Genomic DNA, 16,128 nt, shown 5'->3' on the forward strand with positions numbered 1-16,128 from the left:
AGGTGTCCCAGCCCGTGGCAGGGGGGTTGGAACTGCATGATTGTTGAGGTCCCTTCCAACGCTGACAATTCTATGATTCTGTGAAGCACTGGATTTACTACCTGTGCACCACATTGTCTATACCCATCTGGGAGGTCTGAAACTGAAATACAGCAGCTGAGGACCACACTGAAGCATTAGAAAAGGAGATAACTAGTAAGGTCCTTGGTGGAACCCTAATGAAAGCAGTGTACAACAGCCATGTATATATGCGGTAGTCCAAATCTCTGAAATAAGAATATTTTTTGTCTGGCTTTCTGTTAATGGTTTGAAAATAACATTAAGTGGTAGAATGCAATTATTCAGTTTACTGTGACTGCACTTATACATTCTGCACTTATAAGTTCTTTAACCAAATGCAGTACTTCATATGAAGTTATTATAACATTCTAAGCAGCTGATATAATTTGTCATGCCATTCATGATACACTGTATTAGCAAAGGAACGTTATTGGAATGCAGTTGTGAGAGCATAGTGACAGCAGATGCATTTTTACCCATAGAGTTTCCTTTTTAAACCCCACTGAAATAAAGCTGTGTCTGAAGTGTCCGTGTTAACTTTCTGTTGAGTAAAAATTAAGTTGCTGTGCAGATTGCTAGATTAGAAATCCTCAGACTTAACTGTGACAGTAGCTCTAGGTGAGAACAGGAAAACCATCATTACAATGACATTGCTGAGTCTCTTCATATCCTGACAGATGCTGACTTAATTGTCTTTGGGTATGTCCACACATGCTGCAATGCAATACAGTTTATTCCACTGCACAGCCTTTGTTTTCAGATCAGTCTGGGTACTGTTTTGGAAGCTTTCTCTTAGATGAGTTTGTTTCAGTTGGATTCGTGACAGCTGGTGGTCCAAATCTCGACATTTTTCACCACAAGTAGCACCTCACTGGCAATCTCAGCAGGTAACATTAGCAAACCCAGGACAAAAACCTGGTTTCCATCAACAAAGTGGCCAGACCCATTCATCTGCATTAAGCCTAATCACATTCAAGCTACAATTCGTCTGTCTTGACTACAGATACCCACTGACACCTGCAGAGAGCATTGTTTGTAAACAAAATAATTAAAACTTTTGACTATTTGCTTTGTAAACAAAATAATTAGCACTTTTGACTATTTGCTTTTGAAATATCTACAGAGCTTGTTATGGCATTTGGCAGTCTTGACTATGAAAACTGTCCAAAGGAATTTCAACACTTACTGATACGAAAGTGTCAAACAAAACTGTTTTAAACTTGAAAACAGAGGAAGAATATATCAGTTCAAAAAGGGTAACTTTCCAAATGGCAACTGCATCTGTGTTTCACAAGTAGGGCTATAAAAATGACAAGAAAAAAGTGGGTCTGATTGTTTATTGGTAATATGCAAGCTAAATTAATACCACATTCATTTATACAGTAATGAAAAGCCTAAAAAGCCTCATATTTGGAAAGATTCCAATATTGTAGAATCATAAAATGGTCCAGGCTGGAAGGGACCTCCAAGGGTCATCTAGTCCAACCTCCCCACAGTCAGCAGGGACATCCCCAACTAGATCAGGCTGCCCAGGGCCTCATCGAGCCTTGCCTTGAATATCTCCAGGGAAGGGGCCTCAACCACCTCCCTGGGCAACCTGTTCCAGTGTTCCACCACCCTCAGAGTAAAGAACATCTTCCTGATATCCAATCTAAATCTGCTCTTCTCCAGCTTAAATCCACTGCCCCTCGTCCTGTCACTGCAGGCCCTTGCAAACAGACTCTCACCCTCCTTCTTGTAGGACCCCTTCAGATACTGGAAGGCCACTATTACTTCTCCCTGGAGCCTCCTCTTTTCGAGGCTGAACACCCTCAGCTCCCTCATCCTGTCCTCATAGCAGAGGTGCTCTAACCCCTTGATCATTCTCATGGCCCTCCTCCGGACCCACTCCATCAGGTCCGTGTCCTTCCTATATTGAGGGCTCCAGAACTGTACACAGTACTCCAGGTGAGGTCTCACCAGAGCAAAGTGGCAGAATCATCTCTCTGGATATGCTGGCAGCACATCTTTTGACACAGCCCAGACTGCCATTGCCCTTCTGGGCTGCAAACTCACACTGCCTACTCATGTCCAGCTTCTCGTCCATCAGCAGCTCCAAGTCCTTTTCCAAAGGGCTGCTTTCTATCACCTCATCCCTCAGTCTGTATTGACAATGAGGATTGTTCCAGCCCAGGTGCAGAACCTTGCACTTGCTCTTGTTGAACCTCATGAGTTTCACCTAGGCCACCTCTCCAGCTTGTCCAGGTCCCTCTGGATGACATCCTGTCCTTCTGGTGTGTCGACAACACCACACAGCTGGGTGTCATCTGCACACCTGCTGACGGTGCACTCAATCTCACTGTCTATATTGTTGATAAAAATATTAAACAACACAGGTCCCAGTATGGAGCCCTGAGGAACACCACTTGTCACTGCTTTGATGTAGTTTAGATTAGGACCATTATGGAGAAAGGAAAATGTTGTCTTGATGCTGAAATAAACATTTGGTCTTTTAGACAGCTGTAAAATATAGCTGAGAAAAAGCTGTACTTTGCATTTAATCTGCATTGGAAATATGTTCATCAAATCAAAAGATGGTTTCAGCTTAAATAAAAGAGGCCTCTCTCTAGTAGATAACATGCCACTGAAAACATCAATATTTGCAAATGGTCATATCTCAATTGAAGGCACTTCATTTCACCATCAACATTATGGTGGTGGTGGTAAACATGTCCCAGACATGTTTATCTTGGCATTAGTCTCATTTGTGTCTAATAACACTGCAAATCTTGTGAGAAATGCCAGGGTTTCTCCAAGCAAACAGCTGGGCCAGTAAAGATTGCCAAATTCTTGAAGTCTATTTCAATATCAGTTTCAGTAAAAGAGGGATGCTCATAGGTAAAGTAAACTGCATAAATCTTTTAAAACTGCTTCGAAACTAAAAAAGAGTTTACACTTTGTTTCCCTCTAAGGCTCAGCAAAGCCTGGAGCAGCTCTTATTTTCTCCAAGTCAACTCTGCTGCTCTCTGATGATGATATATGTTCATTCTGTGGCTACATATAACATTCCAAATATCTATTTTTGCCATAGACACGTGGTAAATTTCTTCTTGACATTTATGTTTCTACAGGCTTTATTTAGGATAAATTGCAAACATTTCAGTTAAGCCTTAAGATCGCTCCAGATAAAGAAGAATGCTGCATCAAAAAAAAAGAATGGTCTGAGAGATCAGCTTCAGAATAAAGCAAAGGCCAAAAAAACAATAAAGAATCTTTCCACAACCAGAAGAAATGAGCACTGAGAGACCTTCCAACCTAATCAAACACCCGGGGCAGACAAACATCCCTTCCCTTGAAAACCTAAGTGATTTCTCCTTAAATATCACTGACTGCATCCAGGTTGTAGTGCCAGAAGAAGTATTTTTCACTGTTGCTGCTGCTGGAATACTGGAAAATCTGCTCATCCTTATTGCTGTTGTTAGGAATAAGAACTTGCACTTGCCCATGTACTTCTTCATTTGTAGTCTGGCCATTTCAGACATGTTAGGTAGCTTATACAAAACTCTGGAGAACATCTTTATCATCTTGTGCAAAATGGGGTACTTGACACGTCGTGGGGACTTTGAGAAAAAGCTGGATGATGCCATGGATTCTATGTTCATTCTATCTTTACTGGGGTCGATTTTCAGCTTGTTAGCCATTGCAGCAGACAGATACATCACCATCTTCTATGCTTTGCGATACCACAATATCATGACATTAAGAAGGGCCTTGGTTATCTTAGCAATAATTTGGACATTCTGTGCTGGCAGTAGCATAGCCATTGCCCTCTTCTCCTATGAAATAGCAACAGTCATTCCCTTCACCATCCTGTTCCCTTTAATGATGATTTTTATACTATGTCTCTATGTCCATATGTTCCTCTTAGCTCGATCTCACGCTAAAAGGATTGCCTCGCTGCCAACCAGCACAGTCCATCAGAGAACTAACATGAAAGGAGCCATTACACTGACTATTTTCCTTGGAGTTTTCCTTTGCTGTTGGGCTCCCTTTGTTCTTCACATCCTCTTAGCAAGATTTTGCCCACACAACCCTTACTGTGCCTGCTACATGTCCATTTTCCATGTGAATGGGACGCTCATAATGTGCAACGCGATCATCGACCCCATGATTTTTGCATTCCGAAGCCCAGAATTACGGAACACCTTTAAGAAGATGTTTTGCTGTGCCAGGTCAAACTGGAACTGGTAAATGCTCCACAAAAAAACGAAGCAGCACACCTGCAGAGTGCTGTGCAATATCAGTTTGCAGAGTTAAAAATGCCAACGATTATGCCTGAAGTAATACTCTGCTTGTAAGATGCAGGCAGTGATTTTCAGAAGGCTACCAAAGAATGTACCGAAACAAGAGTGTGCGCAAATATTTGCCAACCTTCTGCATCAAGCAGTGCATTACCCCACAGATGAACTTCTGCCAACTCATTTTTTCAGTCATTTCAATTTCAGGTTTATGCTGTTTTAAGACCCTGTATTTAAATCACAATGAAATGAACATTTGTTTCTAAACTGCACATTTGTGTAAAATCTATGATAAAGTAGAAAATAGGGACACGTAATTGGATTCTGCTGGAAACGTGAATGTGTTACTGTTCCTTCATATCTAGTCACCCTAAATTCATGCAATTAGTCTTCTGCAGGATTCAAATCTAATTTTTGGAGTGTGAGTCCAAGAGAAGAAGATATTTTGATTTAAAAACTATTTTCAACAACTGAAGAGTTTTTTCCAACATGAAGTTGTTGTGGCAGCTCAGACAACTTCTGATTTTTAAAACCCCAAAGGGAATTGCTGGACTTGCCAGCTCCTCATTGGAAGTACCTGGGCCAGTTTGCTTTAATAAAAGAATAAACTTGGCAAACATGTCAAAGAACCTCCTTTTAGCCATAGCTTTCTAAATATGCCACAACTAAGAATGCAAAAAGCAAAATCATCATAGAATCATAGAATGGTTTGGGTTGGAAGGGACCTTTAAAGTTCATCTAATCCAACTCCCCTGCACTGAGCAGGGACATCTTCAATAGGTTGCTCAGAGCCCAGTCCAACATCATCTGGAATGTTTCCAGGGATGGGGTTTTTAACACCTTGTTCAGCATCTTGTGACACTGTTGCACACCCCTCAGTTTCAAACTGATCAACATTTTCAAAGGATCAAAATTCAAAGACGACCAAGGAATTTCAGACACCTGTATAAGGAATCAGCTCACCAGGCTGGAAAGATGCCTTAAAGTGTAAGGAATCAGCTCACCAGGCTGGAAAGATGCCTCAAAGTGGTTTGTAATTTACAGAATCCTAGCAAGGAATTTTGAATTGTCCCTACCCAAATAATACACAACTGGCAAAACTTTAAGACAGAATAATTTCCAGCAGCAAAACATCCTGAAGCCATCCAGAGCATATGGTGAAGTATCAACCTCAGGATAATTCAGTGGAGTTACTCAGCTGAGCCAGAGAGAACATTTAGTAAGAGAAAGCCAGGATGATGAGAGACAAGGCATGGCTAGAACAAGGAGGGGAGAAGATTAAATCTATTAAAATTCACAGATAAATAATTTACTCTCATAGAACACTAAGCAAAACTGGAATTTCAAGATGAATGGAATACATATTCATGGATTTAGGCAGAGACCAGAAAGTCTCTGTAGAACTAAGCAAGGAAAACATCCTAAATGAGAAAAGAGATAGTAAAATCAAAAAATTTCAGACCTACATATTTATTACAAAAAAGGGTTTATCTATAAAGTTCAGGAGGGAGTTCAAATATAATCACACATTCAATTTTCATGAGAATTTTTTCCTTTCCATCAATAGCAGAACAAATGTAAAACTGCACAGCAAGAAAATACTGAGAGAAAGAAAGAAAGAAAGAAAGAAAGAAAGAAAGAAAGAAAGAAAGAAAGAAAGAAAGAAAGAAAGAAAGAAAGAAAGAAAGAAAGAAAGAAAGAAAGAAAGAAAGAAAGAAAGAAAGAAAGAAAGAAAGAAAGAAAGAAAGAAAGAAAGAAAGAAAGAATCATTCCAATCACACAATATTTAAGATATAGCAAAACAGAAGACCTACAGTACCATTGACTATGTGCATGTGGTCAATGAGTTTGAAAGTGATAAAAAATCCTCAACAGAAAATTGTGATACAGGCAGCCCTTATGCCAACTCTGCCACACATGAAATACCTACTAAATGAATATTCCCTTAAAACTTTATTTTCCATCTGCTTCCCTAAACCAGACATAGTTAAGAAAGCTAAAGTAGTTTCCACCATGTCAGAAATCACTGTATCTGGTAAGGGATGAAAAGTTTTTTTGTCCATAATGAATTCTTTAAATGTGAATTTTAATAAAATACATGCAATAAAGTATCAGTCTCATAACTTCTAAACATGGAGAAGTAACCATTGAAGAAAGCACTATACATTTAGCACTGCAAAGAGGAACATTCAAGACAGTCCTGTGTCAACATTCCAAATTCAACAGTCAAATATATCATGGAAATTCTGTATAAAGTCCTTTTCAAAGGCCTCTTCTGGAGATTCTGGCAGTTAGAGCTTGGAAAGGGACAAATGTGAGAGCCCAGGCTGGAGGTGGACATGGTCATGGGGTCAGGCCCCAGATGCAGCTACCAGCTACAGTTTTCTCTTACCACATCATTGTCTGGCAGCTCAGAGTAATCCTGAGACAAGCTCAGCCTGAAGGAAAATGAACAACTTGGACTTGGCTGCATTCAGCCCTCACCTGACTGCCCTCACCTACACAAGAGTCTCAGGAACAGGATGCTGCCAACCTTCCTTGCAGCATCCCCAGGCCCAGGAGAAAGAGGAGAGGGAGCCATCACTCACAGACCCTAGAATCCAGAGCCCAGCTCTCATCCCTGCACCGGCAGCGCTTGGCTTTATAATGAGGACTTGGGCTCCTACCTTGCCATGAAGCCTGACCCTCAGGCCATGCCAAGGGAAGAATGGCCAGAGCTGCGGGTGTTGAAGGAAGCACCATCCCCACTTTCATCCCACATGTCCAGCCTGTCTTAGACTTTCCCCACTGCCCTGCCCATGCTACAGACTCAGGAAATGGCTGGGAGTGGTGGCACTCTACTGCCATGGTCCCAGACCTACACCAAGATCCTTCAGAAAATCTGAGTGGGACACAAACTGCTCAGCAAGCAGCTGGGCTCACTCCCTAATTTTCATTACCCATGCGTCAGCTGCGACCTAAGACCCTAAGGACACTTAAATGAGAATTTCAAATATAAAAACCATCTGAAGGCTTGATCTGAGTGGCACAGGAGTATTAGGTGTGTCCCTTCATCTTGAAGGGAACATTCAGCTTTAAATTACAAGTGTTTAGGAGAGGGAACTGTACCTCAGCTCTGGAGAAAATGAGTTCATCTTGGATCCTACCAAAAACTAATAAGCCTGGAAGGGAAATCCTGTCCTTTGAAAATCACAGGCAACACTACACTCAACATTTCATTTGGAAAGGCTCACAGAACTTCAGATGCCTGCGGCAACAAAACATTTCCTAATCACTTACTGCAAAACCAAAGGGAAAAAGAAACACTCCTCCACTGTTTTTGTTGTTTTGAACTGAACTTAATGTTCAGGAACAAAGTGAACAAATCTGATAAAGGCACCCAGGGGAATTAATTCCACTAAAGTGGTCAGTATGCCAGTGAGAGACAGACTTGCAGAGCAGTTGTATTTTGTTCACAAAATAGCAAGACAAATACAGTTTATTTGTGAGAAAACATAGTTCAGAGTTTATTTATGTAAGGAAAATCTTGTTTCCATGAATTATGCTTCTGGGTAAGACTTTGAGAAAGAAAAGTGTCTTGGACTCCTACCAGCTGAATAAAATTTCAGTCATTCAAACAATATTAAAGTAACTGAAAAAAATAGAATTTTGACTTGAAGAGCAGAGCACCATTAAAAGCAAGAAATACTTCTAACATTTATTCATAATATGAGCCTTCTCTTTTTAAATATCTGAAACGAGATACTTCATATAGTGTTGGCTAGAATTACAGGCAAGGAAAACAGCAAAAGGATCTTAAAGTATCTATTTATTATGAGACCTAATTCTGCTTGTAGTAGCACTGAATTGCAATTATGTTCACAGCCCTATTGATTTGGTTGATTTTTTTGGATTTGCTTTAACCTTGAAGACTTGGAACATTCAGTACTTTTGTTCCAGTACTAAACATCTGTATTTAAAGGAAATACTCTTTATTTTAAGGAAAAATCTTTTTGAGTCAGATCTGAACTCAACACTTCAAATGATACATTTATTCAGACAGAGTCTATTCCCCAAGTAGGCACAGGTTCTGGTTTGTAATTCTCTCAAGGTAATTACATCAGGCAGCCATCTATGAAGATGTCTTCATCATTCAATAGCTCTTTGATACTGATTTGTTTGAAGGGTCACTTTTACAGAAGACACAATGCCATTATGAGCTTCTGATTCACTGACTTACAGTTCAATTCTGGAGAAAGGATTGTGACCATTGAAGGAAACTTCATGCCCACATGAAAACAGGTTTCTTGTGACTGTAAATCCCCTCGAACACTGCTGCAACACAAAAACCATGCTATTGAATTGTCCTGCATAGCCTAATGAGCAATCATTACCTATCAAGTAATTCTAGATAGCCCAGATTGGAGAACAAGCACCTAATGAGTAATTAAAATTATTTGTTGCTTTTCATCATTTCTCTTTTTTTTTTTTTTTTTACATTAAGACCACCACATGCCATCACTTCACACCTTTATATGTTACCATTTATTAAAACTTCAGTCCTTCAACTGTTACACCTGAACTTCATAAAAACTGCCTGAATAAAAGTAGAGTTAGTCATAAACTAGATTTGCTAATGAGAGGCAACCTCACACTCTCTGACAGCCTGACCAAGAATGGAGGAGATGGAGCCTTTGGCTTGGATGGCTACTTGTATTGACAATTCATCTGAAGTAAGCATTTTGCCATGGCTTGGGTGGATTGATGGATGGATGCTTCACTGGGTTAAAAACTAGCTGGATGCCCAGGCCCAAAGAATAGTGTTGAACGGAGATAAACCCAGCTGGCAACCAGTAACAAGTGGTGTTCCCCAGGGCTCAGTTTTGGGACCAGTTTTGTTTAATATCTTTATTAATTATCTGGAAGAGGGAAGAGAGTGCACCCTCAGTAAGTTTGCAGACAACAAATTTGGTGTTTTGATGTGCTCAGAGGTAGGAATGATGTGCAGAGGGATGTGAGCAAGCTGGATCAGTGACCTGAGATCGGTTCTATGAGCTTTCAAAATACCAACTACACTTGGGTCACAACAACCCCATGCCATGCTACAGACTTGGAGAATTGTGGCTCAAAGGTTGTCCAGCAGAAAAGGACCTGGGGTCACTGATTGACAGCCAGCCGAACTTGACTCAGTTTGTGCCCAGATGGGCAAGAGGCCAACAGCATCTGTGGCCAGCAGGACTAGGGAAATGTTCCTGCCCCTGTACTCAGTGCTGAGGTGAGACCAAACCTCAAACACTGTGTTCAGTTTTGGGCTCCTCACTACAAGAAAGACATTGAGGTGCTAGAGCAGGTCCAGATTAGAACAGCAAAGCTGGTGAAGGGCCTGGGAAACAAGCTTTATGAGGAACAGCTAAGGGAACTGAAATTATTTAGCCTAGTGAAGAGGAAGCTGAGGGGAGACCTAAAAGGATGTTGCAGTAAGGTGGAGGTCAGTCTCTTCTCCCTAGTATCAAGTGATAGAACAAGAACAAATGGCCTCAAGTTGAACCAGGGGAGGTTTAGATTGGATATTATGAAAAATTTCTTTACTGAAAGGGTGGCCAAGTATTGGAACTGGCTCCCTGGGGAAGTGGTGGGGTCACCATCCCAGAAGGTGTGGAAAAAAAAGTGTAGATATGGCACTTTGCTTTAGTGGGCAGGGTGGTGCTGAGCTGAAGGTTGGACTTGATGATCTTAGAGGTCTTTTCCAACCTTTATGATTCCATGAATCTATGATTCTCTGATTCTAGGTCAACTCATTTCAGTGTCATGGCCCTGAGGCACTGCCAGGTCTGACTGTCCCACCCCAGGGTTCCCTTGACCCCGCTCATAGACCAAGACCTCATTTCAGCCTGCTGGAGCCATCAGACATTTCCCCAGTGATACCACAGTGAGGCTGGCCTCCAACTCCCCACAGCTCTTCCCTGGCCAGCCACGGGGCCCTGGTGGGGCACCACCCTTTCTGACCTTGGCTTGTCTCTGTGCCCAGGGAGGTGCCCCATGCCCAGGACTGTGCTGCCCCAATGCCGCTTACTGTCCTGTTTCTGGCTGGGGCAGAGGACAAGCCCTGGCTGCCAGGCACTGCCTTGATGGAGCCCAAAGGAGCCACACAACCATGGGTCCCTGAAGCATCCTGACTTTAAGCTGTTAATTGCCAATAGGCAGTTAAGAGCTAGTTTCACAAAGTCTGAAACCACATAACATGAGAGCACGCAGCTCTGCATAACACCAAGTAACACACACACAGTAACACAGTATGTCAGATGTTGGAAAGGACCTTAAGAGACCATCAGGTCCAACCTCCCTGCCAGAGCAGGATCACCCAGGGTAGTCTGCACAGGAATGCATCCAGGTGGGTTTTGAAAGTCTCCAGAGGAGACTCCACAACCCCCCGGGCAGCCTGTTCCAGTGCTCCATCACCTTCACTGTGAAGAAGTTTCTCCTCATGTTGAGGTGAAATCTTCTATGTTCTGGTTTGAACCCATTGTTCTTTGTCTTATCACTGTGAACCACCAAAAGGAGCCTGGCCCCCTCCACTTGACACCCACCCCAGTAGTTTAATACAATCTCTAAAGCCAGCAAGAAATATCTTCAGCCCCTTTATAACCCCATCATATAAGTTATTTGGGCTAATTGTCCCTTCCTAACTATTTACATTTGGTCTCGGTACTTGGTGGCATTGAAAGTCTAGGGCAGATCCCCTCCAATTCAAAACTAGCTTCCCAAGCACTCCTGCAGCTATTCGCTTGCAAAATCAATTCGTATTATCCACCACAATAAACATGCATTTGAGCTTTCCCTTGAATTTTAAAGAATGACCTGCAGAGTCTGCTTCACTGATACACTGTTCCCATCTTACAGTCCACACTCTTACATTTTCATTTACTTGAGAAATGAAACCACATCCAAGCAATTTAGGTAATCACATCATCTGGTGTGACAGCTAAATCTGTCTTAACTGCCAGCCTGTGCAACGAGGGGAAAATAGGAAGAGAGAAAAAAGAGCTTCGGCACAGCATTCCATGTCAGAGGGCAAGCTGAGAGGAATTGATGGAGGCCTCAGGTCTCTCATCTGCCCGTAGCTTCCTCTCAGATCACAGCAGAGCCTTCAGAAGAGGGGGGGGGGGAATTTGGTTAAAAGGCAGCTGCTGGCTTGCAGATGAGCAGGGAGATGAAAGGAGCACAGCTTTGCAAGCAAGAGCTGGCTGGTTAATAAGAGGTTGAGACTGGCAGTGTTTCCCACTAGAGGAGCTGGTTGTTAGAAGTCTGGGAACAGGTTCAAGGAAGAATAATCATTTTTTCTAAATAATGCCATTAAATGAGTTAAAATCAGTTGTTCTTTTTTTTTATTTACACAGGGGTCTTTACTGAAGGCATGGTCTGGGTAACTCAGGAGTATCAGGGGAGTGAGAAAGCTCATCAGGCAGAGGTGTCTCTGGGCTCTCAGCATGGAAACGTATCCAGCTGAACCAGGGTCAGGATAAGAGAGAAGAGAGCAGGAAAGAAAAAAGTGATTTCTAGGATTGGGTAGAACAGCATGGAAGTAGGTAGGACAGCATGGAAGTAAGCAGAACAGAAAAAGAAATAGGTGGAGAGGATATACTCCACCTGCACTGCTGGAAAGAATTTGCAGACCTCAGAGAGAAACAGAAAAGGGTTCAGGGTCAGATGAAGCAAAGGAATGTTGAAATGAGTGAAAGGGGCAGAGATGTCCAGAACAGGACTTTTGTTCTTGCTTTTCAATAACAGCCAATAATTGCTTGTCTTTTTTATTTTTTTCCCTACTGCATTTTCTGTTCAAAACTGATGTATCAAACACAAGTGTCCAGGTGTCAGTGGTGGAGGGGAGCTGCAGGAGTGGCCTTTTTGAGGAGAGTCTGGGGCTACCCCATGCCAAACATAGCTGATTCCAGCTGGCTCCAACACAGGGCACATCTGAGTCCTTCAGCCAAGATGATGTTACCTCTATGAAAACAAGCTTAATAAAGAATAAACATGCTACATAGCAACTTTGAGAGAAGAAGGGGGAAAAAACATACAGAGAGAATTCAAAACCCCTATAGCCTTTCTAAAACAACAGTTCGGCCACAAGGGTTTATGCAGATAGAAAAATTTTCTTATTGCTCTTCCTTGAAGATGTTCCTGCTATTGAAACCATGCAGTGAAGAAACCAGCATTCACTGGAATGGGGAAAGGGAGAGACTCGTGAGTCTGAAGCACCCCTTTGGTGGGTCAAGGGGTTTCTTCAGCAAAAGTGCAACAGAGTGATTCCCCAGGAATTCCAAACTAGAAGTCCTTCAGGTGATAGCCAAGAATCAATCCTCACATGCTTCTGGAGGGGTAGTTTAAGTATTAGACTATGGAATGAAGCTCATAGTCTTACAACCAGGACAATGGCAGTATTTTACAGGAATAACATCTAGTACACAGCTCCCTCAATAAGGAAGGGCATCACTCTTGCTTCTAAGAGATCTTCAGTTTGTGGTTCCATGCTCCCATACATGACAAGATGATTTGAGTCACATCCCTCATCACAGTGTTCAATATTTCTGACCCTATTTTGAGACACCTCACACAGTTTGGAGACCCTTAGATCTAAGCAAAACTCTGGTTTCCTCTCCAGGCACTGCAGAAGCTAACAAAATCAATAAAAGTGAAACAGTTTACCTCAGCTCTCCACACAGTCTTCCCTCCTTGTGTGCATGGAGTGAACAGTGACAATTTATCTTCCTTTGCAACGTGCTCTCTGCAAAATCAGACCTCAGTAGCAGTTCTTGGCCTTTGCACACTATGGAGCATACAGAAAAGAGGGTGAAAAAAGTACTGCATAGCCCCAGCTCCCAACTGTAAGCTCACCTGCAAAGCAAATCTATGAAAAGTAAGAGCAGTCCTGCTTCCTCCTCATTACAAAAAAAGATCTGGGTTCAAACTAGTTAGAAAGAGTCTTCTTTTTGTTAAGAGGTTCTCTGTATTACACTAAGCCTGTAATGGAGAATTTCTTCCCAAAATTAAAGTTTACCAAATGATCTCATATTGCATGCAGTCAGCTTTAAAAAAAAACAGACTTTCAGGTTAAGGGTTTCCAAAATGTTCTCCTGAAAGAGCATGATAGGAAATGAGAGGGAAACAAAAGGTCTTCTGAATTAAGTAAGTCTGTTCTCCCAGACCTTCTGGCTGTGTTGATGACAAAGCCTCCTCCACAAGGAATATGCTTTACCAACTGGCAATGTTTTGAAACAAATGCCCAGAATAAGAGTCAGAAATAGCATTTGGCAGTTCACAAATGCATCTGTTCTGCTAATGATACTTCCATACCGGTGTTTTTGGGTCACAGATGAAGCTATATGGAAATGATAGTGGGTTTACATCAGTTTAATTTTCCTCACACTAATTTCAAGCTGAGGCACGCTTTTTTTTTTTTTTTTCCGGTCCATTGGTGTATCTCTTTGACAAATGCATTTGCTCAGGTCTGATAATAAATCCTGAAAAGACATACTTGGGCTGGTTGGTGCACCTGATCAGTTTTCAACTTCTCCACGACAGAATACAAGGCAGATTGTCTCGTTCATGATCTTCGGTGCACAGAGCACAGCTTCATCGACACAAACTTCATTAGTTGGAGTTATTCAGCCTGAAGAAGAGAAGGCTCCAGGGAGATGATATTGAAGCATTCCATTACTTAAAGGGGACCTATAAGAAAGATGGGTATAATCTTTTTACTAGAGACTGTTATGACAGGACAAGGAGTGACGGTTTTAAACTAAAAAGGGGAAGATTCAGACTAGATATAAGGAATAATTCTTTACCCTGACAGTGGTGAAACACTGGCACATGTCACCCAAAGCAGTAGTAGAAACCCCATCCCTGGAATGTCAGCTTGGATGGGGCTCTGAGCAACCTCATCTAGTAAAAGGTGTCCCTGTTTATTGCAAGGCAGTTTGGACTGGTTGCCCTTTAGTGGTCCCTTCTAACCCTAAGCATGATGTGATTCTTGTGATTTTATGACAAGATGGCAGGACAGGGGGGGCAAGATGAGGCCTTTCTTGCCAAAGTGTAATCTATAGTTTTCTAGCACCTGCACCACACTGGGTGACAGTCCTCCCAGGTTCTGAAAGTAGGTATGAGTAGGACAAGCCATGCTCTCCAAACCTTCTGCAGTGGTAGTGTGGTAGCTGCTGGAAGGTAATCAGCCGGAGTTAAGGGACAGAGGACACAGAGGAAAGGATGTGCCGACAAATGGAACCTTAAGAGAAAGAAAAGGCAAAAGAACTGTTTCATTTCAGCAGTGATTTCTAGCAACAGTGGAGATAGCGTCATAATTATCAAGAGAAAAATGTTAAGCACCACTGCACCCAAGATGCTGGGAGTTGCAAATGAGTTCCTTGGCATAATATTCAAGTAATAAGAAATGAGACAGGACTAAAGATAGAATATTTGGAAAATAACTTTAAAACAGTGTGTAATTCAGTAGTGCTAAAGAAAGGAATTTAATTCTAAAACATCTATTTAAATCCTATCACTCTGTGGATTACCTGAAGTGCACACTGATTTTCAAGGTGTCTGGCTTTTGAAGAATGTTCTAGTATATGTCGTAGCTTCTATTTTCCATAATCCCTTTTATCCATCAATGCTAGAGACATTTTACTGCCCTTTTAAAATATTTCTTTCAAAAGTGTACTTTTGAGACCTATTTTTTTTGCTGCCAAATCTTCATACTTCTTCTCAGGACCCACTCACTACTTTTTCAAGATGAAGCCTTAGTATTACCCTTCTAGACTAGTTACCTCAGGGTATTTTCTTTGAACGACAATACTTGACTTTATTACAATAATATTAGTTTGAGGAAACATCCTCAGATTAAGTAATAAACACACTGAAAAGAGGGAGGACATATTTTGACCACATTCTTGTAACAGTGGTAGAAGGTCCCTCATGCTTTCTTCCATAACAGCCAAGGTGAGCCAGATAAATAGTGGCATCTGATCCCTATTACAGTGAATAGCAACAAAACATTTCATCTCACCCTCACCAGTGTAGCTGAAGGACCCTAAGAGCTATGAACTCTGTGCTGTCAGCACACGCACCTAGCAGTAGGTCTTTGCAGGTGAAAAATTTTGTCCTTTAAGTGAACTAGTTCATGACATTAAAAGACAAAATCATGATTAGCTGGGCAAAAAAAAGACAGTAGCTGGAAATAGAGGCCAAAATACAGGCAGCTTCTATTTCTGATGAGAAGGTTAAGGAAACAGAAGGTAAGCCACAGGCTGACACTCTGGAGAGCAAAAAAACTGTGAGCTGAAACCTAAACACAGTTCATCTCTGCAAGAATATAAAAGCAGAAAAAACATCCTTTCAATAAACAGCACAGTGAATTAATTAGTTTTAGTGTTTTGTGGTGCAGACTGACCCTTATGTGGTTGTTTAAAGGACTTTGGACCCTATTTGAATCACAGGAGCTTTCTAATAAGGTTTTTCTATCTCTATCTTTATTTGGCTGTTCTTTTGGTTTTTGTTTGTTTTTTTTTTACTAGAGCTATAACAGTAGTGGATTTACTGTGAGGAATTTAGCAGCCAGTACACTAGCTTCCCTTAAAGAATACTAGCATCCCTTCAGAGGAGAATTGTTGCAGCAAAACATAGTGGTGAGTAAAGAACAGATACTTGAAATAAGCTTTCATATATATGTTTCCATGGGAGCAAATTAGCTATAATATATGGAAAGATGTACCCACGCCATCCAGAATTGCTTCCTCTTCACTCTCTGGGCACATCT

General features: G+C 41.6%; 1 protein-coding gene across 1 annotated transcript; it reads left to right on the forward strand.

Moving 5' to 3' along the window:
• Positions 1-3,330: 3,330 nt before the first annotated feature.
• On the forward strand, positions 3,331-4,290 carry MC2R (melanocortin 2 receptor). The gene has a single exon (XM_054381750.1). The coding sequence runs from the start codon at positions 3,331-3,333 to the stop codon at positions 4,288-4,290; it is 960 nt and encodes a 319-aa protein (XP_054237725.1).
• The last annotated feature ends 11,838 nt before the right edge of the window (positions 4,291-16,128 follow it).

The sequence above is a fragment of the Indicator indicator genome, chromosome 6 (assembly GCF_027791375.1).
Source record: "Indicator indicator isolate 239-I01 chromosome 6, UM_Iind_1.1, whole genome shotgun sequence".
NCBI classification, from domain to species: Eukaryota; Metazoa; Chordata; class Aves; order Piciformes; family Indicatoridae; genus Indicator; species Indicator indicator.

What these genes read in the sequence shown, in the direction of transcription:
- MC2R (XM_054381750.1), top strand. Translation starts at nt 3,331, where the DNA reads ATGAGCACTGAGAGACCTTCCAACCTAATCAAACACCCGGGGCAGACA.